Source organism: Echiichthys vipera, assembly GCF_963691815.1.
Source record: "Echiichthys vipera genome assembly, chromosome: 1".
Taxonomy (NCBI): Eukaryota; Metazoa; Chordata; class Actinopteri; order Perciformes; family Trachinidae; genus Echiichthys; species Echiichthys vipera.
The window spans coordinates 37,846,759-37,858,902 of NC_139826.1; the positions used below are offsets into that span (position 1 = coordinate 37,846,759).

At 47.0% G+C, this 12,144-nt stretch overlaps 1 protein-coding gene across 1 annotated transcript in view; it reads right to left on the reverse strand.

Annotated features, from left to right (window-relative positions):
• The window catches only part of adamtsl5 (ADAMTS like 5), a 45,728-nt gene that overhangs the window by 29,260 nt on the left and 4,324 nt on the right, over nt 1-12,144 (reverse strand). The window contains exon 2 of the mRNA XM_083914474.1: nt 4,017-4,092. Within this exon, the coding sequence (XP_083770600.1) occupies nt 4,017-4,092 (76 nt within the window). The remainder of the gene's footprint in view (nt 1-4,016; nt 4,093-12,144) is intronic.

A 12,144-nucleotide genomic window follows, 5' to 3' on the forward strand; every position in this document is an offset into this window, starting at 1 on the left:
GCTGAACCTGCAGTCCTTTGGCTCAACGTCAGTTAAATGTAAACAACAGTGGGCCTATTGCATGGCAAGCAGTGAGTTGCATGGCGTTTCCGTGACAACAATGCTTTTGATTGAGTAAATGTGATGTGATCCCACTCTCACGTCCCAAACCTCAAGATGAAAAAACTGCAACAGAAAAAAACTGTGACTGAATGAGTCTCTTGGACTATGTGACTCCTAAAATAGGCTACACACACACACACACTCTAACGCACACACACACGCACGCACGCACGCACGCACGCACGCACGCACGCACGCACGCACGCACGCACGCACGCACGCACGCACGCACGCACGCACGCACGCACGCACGCACGCACGCACGCACACACACACACACACACACACACACACACACACACACACACACACACACACACACACACACACACACACACACACACACACACACACACACACACACACACACACACACACACACACACACACACACACACACACACACACACACACACACACACACACACACACACTCAGCTGAGAGCGACCTGTGCTACGACTCTCCATCATTTTCCATGGCAGGGTCACCTGAGGTTGCCCTCATTAGTGTTACCGCCGGTCAAATTAGCGTTGATAACAGTTGGAGGTGCGGTGGGCCGGCTCTCTAGATTAATGAAAGTGACATTTGACCTTTACAACCCCCCGCCCCCCTAGCCCCCCAGCCCACCCCCCCCTGCCCTCCGTCACATAAGCAGAGGAGAAAAATGTGCTCTGAAAAGCAGAGACCGGGTCTTGAAGGTGAAGGTAAAGAGCCACAGACTCAGGCATGTAGGTGAACAGGGACTTTTGTCCTCTCGTCTGTCAGCAGACCAGTTCTCCCAGTCTGCAGAGACGGTGTGGAGCTGACAGACGACTGGAAATACTTTCCAACAACGAAGACGTCAAGAGGACAACGGGTGAAGACAGAGACCAACTTAACTCTAAATGACAAGCAGACCAGCTCAGGCTTATTATCCTAAAAGTGTAATTCCGACGCAAAATCATCCCGTGGTCCGATTTTCGGCACTTCCTTACATGGCTAACAGTGATTAGCTTGAGTCAGTACGGTTAAGGCATTCAAAGGTCTTTTAACCACTAATACTGCTGAAAATAACAGCAAACCTCTGCAGCAGCATGAGAAGAGTCCCTACACACACAACAAAGCACCAACAACGTAGTTAGTGAACCCGGAGTTTATTGATCGATTATCAAATGTAATCCAAAAGGAAGGAGCCCATTGGTGCTTTTTTAACCACAACATGTTAAATATGAATCCAGTAATATTAAAAACAAGCTCATTACAGTTTTAAAACGGATCTTTTGACAGCAGACATGAGAGACATGTGACCGTGGCGTGGAGCAGCTCAGACTGCTGCAAGACATTCATTCATTCATTCATTCAACTTCCAACGCTTGTCCCTGTCGGGGTCGCGGGGGGCTAGAGCGGATCCCAGCTGACATCGGGCGTGAGGCGGGGTCCACCCTGGACAGGACGCCGGTCTATCACAGGACACATAGAGACGAACAGAGACAGACAACCATTCACACCTACGGGTGATTTAGAGTCATCAATGAACCGAACACCTGCACGTCTTTGGACTGTGGGAGGAAACCGGAGAACCCGGAGGAAACCCACGCAGACACGGGGAGAACATGCAAACTCCACACAGAAGTCCCCAGATAGGATTCAAACCAGGGAATCTCTCGCTGTGAGGCGACAGCACTAACCACCACAGCACCGTGCCGCCCTGCTGCAAGACAGACGACCAAAAAAAAAAGGCTGACCTGCCAGAAATCCATCTGATTTTTGGATCATCCAGGCCTCCCTCAGTCCTAACAGGAAAGGTCGACCACTCTGCTTTACATTCAGATCAGAGGAAGTAAAGTGTCTGCCTGGCTAAAACCACATGTCATGAGGACAAACAAAAGTATTAGTACAGCATGTGAACACTTCACAGCCTCAAAATGGGCTTAACTCTTAGTAAAAGGAGAAATGCACTCGTAGTTCCACATGGTTTCAACAGCTCTCAGTCTCGTACTTTGTATTTCTAAATCTTCTCGGTCTATCTGTCTTGTTCCCATCTTTATCTGTACAAATGTGGACATCAGAGACGCTGCCAGTGCAGCTGTGATGATGACTGAATGCAGGAAAAGTTTCAACGATCTAAAACATCCAAAACAACGTCTTTGTTTCCCTCAAAGCGGTGTAACACACACTGACTTACTGTTTTCCCCAACAACAGAAAGCAAGAAGCTGATCTTAAGTGTGTTGACTCTCCTCTACATTCCTGTGTTTGATGTCACGGAGCGGGAAAGCCTATCTCTGTCTGTGTCTGGTTATTCCAGCCGGGCCTGGGGGGGTGTAGGGGGGGGGGGGGGGCAACAAGACAAACAGTGATGAAAGATGGACGCTGCGGTTGGGGGAGAAAAGGTGGTGCGGCAGCAATCAGAGCGTGGAGAAACCGAGAGGACGCCGGCTCATGAGAACCGTTACCACCTCTGAGACAACCAACACAAGCAGAGGACAAACGTGCTGCAAAAACAACCCAATCAGCACGCTCCCAGAGCTCCGCCAGCAGCCGACCTGCTCACATCTGAAGCTGGTCAAAGGGGCTGGGATTGGTTTATTGTCTAAATGAGCTGGATTTTCCAGGGTTTTCTCTGCACAAATGAGCTTAATCACATCATTTAACTCTGTCAAACGTCAGAAAAAGTGGACATGAAGGCAGGGATAAGTGGGGCGGCTGTGGGAAACGGCCTCGGGCCCTGTGTGTGTAATCAGCCTGGTGCACTTGAAACACTGTCGTCCTGCTATTAGCTTTGTATATTTGCACAACACAGAGGTGACGTCTCGGCTGCCGACTGAACTCTACCTTTAAAAAAACTCAAATACGATATCGCTAGTCAATGACATTCAAATCAAATCAAATCAACCTTTATTGATTTGGCGCTTTTCATACAGAAAAGTGTCGCAAAGTGCCGAGTTACAGAGATGTACAGAAAAAGAGAAACATCAAATAAAACCAGGAGAAGAAAGTTAAAAGAACCCTCCCATCCCCACAATCATGCACAGAGACACACACACATATGTATATACGTTCATACACACCTTCACACATACACACACACAGCCATGCAGGCACACAGATACACACACTCACATCTACACAAACATTAGCTGTCACTACAGAGACATGGCCGGGCAGCGAGACCTGAGGTACAGAGGAGGCTAAAGGAAGCTACCTTTTGGGGGGCCGACCACACCGGGAGAGATCCCAGTCCAAGGTCACAGGGAGCACCGTCACAGAGACCCCCCCAACCCGGGCAGACAGGAGCCTCCGCACCAAGGTGCAGAGCCCTCTAGCCGCCCGGGCCGGAACCGTCCACGGGACAGCACCCCCCGCGGCCAAGATCAGAGACAACTCCCAAACTGGCAGGCCCCCTGAGGAAACTGAGGACATTGATTGAGACTCCATGGAACTTTAATCGATGAAATGTTACTTAATGTTCCCATGTTAATGAGTCAAATCATGTGTAGTGTGAAAGAAAATTGTCCTCTGTGATGCTGCGGAGCTTCAAAGACTATTTTAGCTCATGGTTGGGTCTGCAGCTCAGTCTCAGTGCTGATTTTCTGATTTGTCAGTTGATACAAACTCTGATAAACCCACTGAACCTCTTACAGTTTCTTTACAATTCATGCCCCAAACTATTCGTTGATGCACATAATAGATCGTGAAAACAATCGTTAGTTGCATCAGTTTGGTTCAACCTCAAAAAAACAAACTCCTTCCCGCTGTGCTTCATTGTATTCGGCTGATTAAAAAGCTTCCCCTGTGCACGTTACGTCACGAAGGAGCCGTGGTTGACAGTCAACCCCAGGGTCGAGACAGTGAGAGAGTGAGAGACGTGAGCAGAGGCATTTTGTGTCGAGGCCGCGCGGTGACTTGTGTTGATGAGGGCGGGTTTGCACTTACACTCTGCGGGGACGACAGGCAGACGGGAGCGACCAGCAGCAGGACAAAGGTCAGGGCCTGGCACAGAGTCAGCTTCCTGGAGTCGGGGAGAGAAACAAACACTGTCACTCGGTGGGAAACATCGCCCTCGCTGTTTTACGGATCATACACACACACACACACAGGAACACACGAAACACACAAGGGAAGATGCAGGAGCTGATACAGCGGAGAAGAACACGAGGAAACAGACAGGAAAGACACGGCTCACACTTCAAACAGCACAGGTCTTTAGGTCACTGATAACATCCACAAATAAGACGCAGCACCACTGCGAACCCCTGTGGGCAGGAGCCAAGGTCAGGAATGCCCCCCCATCCAGCAAGTATCATTAATTCCCCCTGCTTCGTCGACTCCACCCAACCACCACCACCCGACAGCGCCTTATTAGCTCCCACACAGCCTGAGAGGAAGAAACTGCCTGGCTCACTGAACCCCACCTCTCCACCTCTCCACCTCTCCACCTCACGCCTTTCCAACTGTTGACATCCATTAAATAAAGAGCTGCTAAAAAACCCGGGACCAGGGACCAGGGACCAGGGACCAGTCACGGCCTGGACTAATGTTTTGCTGCACAGCATTGGTTTGTCCAGCATGCTTTACTTACACAAACACACACACAACCTCACACACAACCTCACACACAGCACAAGATCCATATCTCCGCCACTGTCACTGTGAATTATAGTTTGTATAAAAAAGCAGTTGGAACAATGGACAACCTGTATCTATTAGTGTTACCGATGTACCAGTATACTAGATGTCAGAGGAGATGGAAGTTAGCACATCAAGAGGTTACAATGAAGCAAACAAATCTGAGTCTCATCACCCTTGATATCAATTAGGAACAGTTACCATTTGCTATATGGTAAGGACGTCCTCTTACTGACAGTTTCGGCTCCAGCCTTCGTCGGAGCTGCTGTTTTTCTTCAGGTATGACATGATCATCACATCAGAACCAAACAGATGCAGTAGATGGATGAAGGCGGGCAGAGAAATAAGGAGGTGTGAGGGCAGCACCATGAACAGGGACGAGGGGGCGTACTTGCGCCCACACACCTGGGACACCATTCTCTGCCAGCGGCACCAGGGCGAGGAACGGACACAACCGGGTCGGGAACTTTATTTTGAAGGTTCCCGGCCCGGTCAGCTGTTTTCATAAAACACGTCATACCAGGAAGCAAAAACAGCAGCTCTGAGGAAGGCTGCAGTACAGCCGAAACTGTCCTATAAGGGAAGGGAAGAGGACGTCCTTACAAAACAACTAACTTCTCTGACTAGAAGAAACTTTAACTTTAAAAATGGATGAAGAAGACATTAGGAATACAACCAATCTATCAGTTACCATTTGTCCCCCATAAAAACATGAAACAGACTTTTGCTTTGATGAGAAAGCAACTTTTAGACACAACAATGCCTTCGTTAAAGTAGGTGGTGGCAGAATGTAAGCAACGGTTGCAAGATGAAGCAACAATGCACGCTTGAATCAGGATGACAATACCATCATAATGGTAATAAAATCAGCAGAACGCAGGAAACGACGCGTTTGACCCCCTGACCCCGCACTTAATATGTGTCTCCTTGTATAATACAATATATTTATTACTCTTGTGGCGTGATGGTTTGGGCCAAAATGCCAGAGCTGGATTTTTTTTGTCTTAGTCCACCACATCACTGGCTTCTGATTTATTGCTCAAATCCGATTTCTTGTTTGGCTGTTCACATTACGTCTTTGAATGTGGCCTGTCTACGGACCGCTGTGGTATTGTAGGACTTCATGGCGTAATGCCAACAACAGAGTGTGGCGGCAGTCTGCAAATTTGTGGGTGGGTGATATCACGAAAGAGGAAGAAGAGAAATAAAATTCATATCTTAATGATTGCTCTATGCGGAGCAATAGCGGCGACATCTGTACAGAGTCCTCCATGTTTGCTTTGATTCTGTTCAGATTGCGGTCGCGTTCAAAAAATCCGGCACGTATCCGATTAAGTAGCACATTTAAAAGTGAACTAATCCTGATTGGAAAATGTCAGATTCAATGTGACCTGTGCTGTTCACACTGTCAAAAGAAAATCAGATATGGGTCACATTTGAGCGGAAAGATCGGATTCAGGTCACTTTGAACTGCAGTCCACTTCTAATATGCAGCCTTTGCGAACACAAGCTGCATATTTCTGTCAATCAAAACCGAGTCAATAGCAGTTCTGAGCCACTGCTGTCCCTGACACAGTGATCCACTTCTGGTGCTACCAGATAAGACCTCCACGGATCCTTGTGTTGAGTGTCTGTTGTGTGTTTGCTCTCCCAGCCTCCTCTCCTGCTTCACCTCCAGGCAAACACCACTAAGCAACTGTGATTCTCCGTCTCTGATTCATCAAAGGACAAGTGCCCGTTTCCGAGAAGTGCCGGTGGTTCTTGGAAAGCCCCTCTCTTTGATGGTTTCCTGGCGCTGCTTTGCTGACAGCCACGTGTGTCATGCGTTTAAAGTCTGTTTTGTGATGACGCGTGACATTTTCACTGAGAAAAAAGAAGTTTCGAAAGTTACAGCAGCTCAATCTTGTCTCTTTGTTTTTACCTGACCTGCTATTCATCTCACTCGGTCCTCCCTTGGTATCCAGTCTGTGCGTCATTTATCTCTGCTGCGGAGCCTTTGGAGTCTGGCTCAGTCTCAGGTCAGTAGTTGCCGGATCCCAATTAAACGATTCACATCTCCCTCACACTCGGCTGAGCAGCCCTTCCCTTCGGCGACTTCGCCTCCCGTCCCCGGCCTTACATGGGGGAATTCATATCAGAGGAACAAAGGAGGTCGCACTGACCCAAAGAGGTAATGGGCTCATAAATCAGGATTGATGTAAGAGGCCTTCTCGCTTTCACACAGACTTTATTTTACTGCCAGAGTCTCAGCTGCGTGACTGAAGGACCATTGTGTTTGCACGTTTCACCTCCTCAACTTTGTCAAATGCAGATAAACTGTTTTATATATCTGCGTGTAGTTTTATTACCATTAAAAATGTTCTTTGATCCTGTTATCCATCTCAGGTCTGCATTACTTTTATGTCACGCTGAATTGTGTGGTAACGCCAGATTGAGTTAAAAGGTATGCACTTATAATTATACTGTAACTATGCGTTTAGTGTGATGAAGAGAGTCTGCTGATTCATTCTCTCACTGCACTGTTCACAAATGTATACATTTTCATACGTGTGGTTTTGACATAGACTGTATAAAACGTAGCCTCTCTGTCAAGGTCAATTTCAACTTGATCTCCATCTCGTCAGACTTTGACTGCACCTCATTTCCTTTTACCAAAAAAGGGCATGTATGTGACACTGGGGGGAGGGAGATACGTCCATCTGGCTGACATTTACCTGGCCAGAGGATGGCTGTCGCTCAAGAGGCCACGCCCTTAATTTTTCCTACACTTTAACCCCCAATAAAATGAAAACTAGCCTGGTACAAAAAAATTCACCCCCTCAGTGTTGTCATGGAGATATGAGCTAAACACACAGACTAGAATGTTCTCTTGTCCTTAAACAGGTTTAATGATGCTGTGTAAACAGCCTGTTTAACATGGGGCTGAACGAGAAACTGCTCTGTTATGAAACCTGCCCCTAGTGGACACTCAGAGAACTGACGTTTTCGGCACTTCTTGTTTGGATCACTCTAGGGGGGGGGGGGGGGCTGGAGCAGATCCCAGCTGACATCGAGCGTGAGGCGGGGTCCACCCTGGACAGGACGCCAGTCTATCACAGGACACATAGAGACAAACAGAGACAGACAACCATTCACACCTACGGGTGATTTAGAGTCATCAATGAACCGAACACCTGCACGTCTTTGGACTGTGGGAGGAAACCGGAGAACCCGGAGAAAACCCACGCAGACACGGGGAGAACATGCAAACTCCACATAGAAGAGACCCAGCCGGGATTCCAACCAGGAACCCTCTCGCTGTGAGGCAACAGGGCTAACCACCACTCCACCGTGCCGCTGATATGAAATACTTTTACAGAAGAAGGAAAGAAACAGTTTCATATGACAAATAGTTTCCTGCATCATGGAATTCACTCTGTGACATTGATACCAAAAGAGTATCTTCATTTGATACCTTTGTGCTTTTCTTTCTACTTCATTTGTCGCTCATCATGTGAATGGGAGCATCACGCTGAACTGCCGACTCTGTCAAATACAGCGCGCTCCACTTCCCCACACCACAGACTGTCTGGGTTGTATCTGCTGTGGTAGTGAACCAATCACACGTCGCATTAAATCGAAAAACGCTTTGGACTAAAACCACAAAAATAGTCTTTTTTTTTATAATAGATGGATACAAAAAGGATTAAATGCAGGTATCAGTTGACTGGAGATGTTTTGATACCTTTAGCCGACTGATTCTGGTTCTCAGAAATGCTCTAATGCAGGGGTGTCAAAGTCAAATACATTAGAGGGCCAAAAAAAACAAATTTGTTCCAAGCCGAGGGCCGGACTGGTTCAATGTTTATTAAAACACATTAAAATGATGCATATAACCTATTGAACCAGGACCTAACACAGTGGGGAGGGGGGGGGGCTGAAAGTCGACATCTGCCCTGAATGCTGATGAATAATGAAGCCGGGCGGCCCACTTGCGGCGCTGCAGTGAGTTCGCGGGCTACCGTTGCATTGTGGGTAATTCAGTTTTGGTGCGTGAAAAACACCAGCAGGCGGCTGTGGCGTGCGGGCCGGTTTTAATACTAATCAAATATCATCCCGGGGGCCAAGATCATTCATTCCAGATCCGGCCCACGGGCCTTGACTATGACACCCATGCTCTAATAAAACCACCTGTGCGGTAAAAGGTAAGCGAACAGCTGGTGAACATAGTCGAGCTAAAACCGGAGCTGAAGCGAGTGAAAAAGTAAACAAAAATCAGCAGTTGGAACAAAAATCAGCAGTTTTGAACAAGTTCTTCATGGTTTGGAAGATGTTTTGATGACGAGAGTTAGTTTCCGCAACGATGCAGGAAGCTCCAGATGTGCCCCGTGTGTTTCAAACGTCGACATCATCGCCGATGCTGCTGTTTAATCCACGAAGAAGAAGTCAATTCTCTCACTTTCACTTGATCTCTGGCTCCAGTTTTTGAACATGAAAAGACAGCAGCTCCGGTCACTGACTGGTTGGCCCCCTCCCCACAGGGGGCCCTTACAGAGGTGAGCAGGGGTCAGTCCGCCTCCCCCTGCTCTCATTAAGACTATAGCAGCACATTAGTGAATAGCTCCGGGGCAGGGAGAGGGAAATGGCTTTAATCAATACGAGACTAGTTGTTTGTTTTGACTGACATTAGCCGCTCTCGTGACCGTGGCGAGGAAGCAGCGGCCGCGCCCCGGCACAAACAACTCTGAACTACTCTTATCTTTAGACAAATAACACCAATTAGCTTATATCCGAACACGGCTCTGAGACTGGGATGAAGTATTTCAAAGTTTACTCTGAGAGCCAACAAACTAAATGATGATGAGACAATAATCAGGGCGACGATCTTCTCCAAAGTTACGTTTTCCGACCTGTTTGGATGTTATTTTGTATTTTGCGGGGATTTTTTTTTGCTAGATCTGAAACGATAAGTCAATTTAATTTATTACTCAATCAATCGATGTGTTTCTCAATCAGTATTTATTATTATTTGCATTTTAATAATAATACTCTTTCATTCCCCTTTGGTAATAGGGGTAATACCTGTTTTTATGCTGTCTTTTATGTTTTTATATATGTGATACCTTGGACTTAAACTTGTACTTATAAAGCGCCTTTCTAGTCTTCTGACTACTCAAGGAGCTTTACAGTGTTTGTCACATTCACCCGTTCACACAGACATTCACACTGATGGCAGTGGACATCTACAGACCATCTAATCTAACCATTCACACCACATTTACACACCCATGCGCAGCACGAGGAGCAATTCAGGGTTCAGTGTCTTGCCCAAGGACACTTCGACATGTGGACCGGGGGAGGTGGGGATCGTACCGCTGATCTCTCTTGAATGGAGGACGACCCACTCTCCCACTGAGCCACAGTCGCCCCTTCGTACCGCTAACGCTGCTTTCCGAACACGAGAACCCTTTTCTACTTGAACACTGCTGTTCTTCTTCTTTTTGTACCCTTTTGTAAAAAACTGATATGTTTTTGTCACGTATGATCTTTTTGCATTTCATTTTGAAGCACATTACGCCTACACCTGTCATACGAAATGCGTATAAATTAATATTATAGATTAATAAGTAATTTTAAGTCGATTAAGTAGTAATTTAAGCTTCCTTTTGAAAGGTTATATGTCCTATTTGACTTCTATCTTTGTCTTCTATCATAGTAAACTGAATATCTTTTGACATTTTTCCCAATTAGCTGCCATCTTTATATTTTTATAGACTAGTTCTTTTAATCTATTGCTCCATAATAAAATATAATTACAGTGGCAATACAAAGCGACCGCACTTACACACAACTCTCAGTTGCAAAATGAAAATGACAGTGCGTCTGTTTAACAGTACAACATGTTATTATGGCTGAGAAACTGTGGTGTTATGGCGAAAGCCCCAGCTTAAGATCACCACTACGATCATCCTCCGACTGGGTCTGCCCACATACACGCAGACAGCCAGACTGACGGGCGGCACACGCTGCACCCAGCCTCGGCAGCAGCGGAGAAAGACGCTCCCCACCCTCAGTGATAATTCCACAGTAACGACTGAACTCACAAACCTTTGCCTAAACACACCCTGATAGACAGGTAGCTCTCACGTTCCCACCCTGCGTAAATAAACAACAGCCCTGTGCTGTTATCGTGCAATTACATCGAGGCTATTACTGCTCACTGGTTCACAGTGCATCGCAGGTGAGAATGTGTCCTTTGACCCGGTGTGAGTCATGACAACACCTGACTGAAGATCTCTGCTCCTTCGCTTTCTTTGTGTGGGTTCTAAGTGGTCCTCTCTGGTGACCTACAGGCGTCCCTTTCACAAATGTCTGCGCACCCACCAAGTTTGCAAAAGCAATATGTCTTCAAACCAGGGGCCTGTCTTAACCTTTGACCTGCCCGGAGACTTAGCTGTGACCCACCCAGTGTTTGGGGCGAGCCTGGTGGAGGGTCTGATGGTTATATGGAGCATGCTGCTGAATGAGTTGACACAACCCTTAACAGATGTTCAGTGTGAGGGCTCCGCGCTCAGCTCTGACCTCCTGGATCTGTATTGACTATGAATGAGGCGGCAACAATCGAACGCTCAGTGGCCTCGACCAACACGCATTGACACAACGAGCCACTCTGAACTCAAGGGGAGGGTCTTTGTGCCTCGGCAGCTGCTTCTTTTGAAGACGTCGTTAAACATTTCAGCCATAAGAAATCAAATACCGTTGTGTGTCTGCACAAAACACCCAGAGACTGTTGGTAAATGAAAGACACACATTGGCATCGTGTTGGTTTTGTTATCCCCAAAGCAACGGGATGAACTCGGTTATTTGTCTAGGAAGACGTTTCAAATAACCAAGTCCAGTTGCTTCTGACTGAAATTGCTTTGGGGATAATGATGACCTGGAAAAAGGAGAACATTCACAGGCCTGTTGGTTTTGTTGTTGCCAAAATGTCTGGAGACTCTTGCTCAACTATGGTTCCTTCCCTTCGCTTCATTGCACTTCACTCGCTCCTTCCACGACAGGGAGAACAAACTTTGTACACCGTCATACCTCAGGGATTATGAGATTATCTTTTCACAGCTACTTTGACTGAAGCAGAGCCTCTCGGGTCATCTACAGCAACATGGGAAACATACAGGGATGCACGCAAGTCATATTCACGAAAGACAAATCGCAGGTCCAACTGAGGGTAATCACACTTTCTACCAGGTGCATGTCAACAACGCAGCCTGCATGGGAATCTGAAAAAACACACCCAAACACATTACACCTTGAATCATAAACAAAAAGCTGGAAATGTCCCCGCGGGACTGGGAGTTCCTGAGGTTTCTGTCTCCATCAGTTTCATAATTACAGCCAAGAAACATTAATGGACCAGTGGCAGACGTCCCAGATCTGGATCTCTTCCAAAACCAAA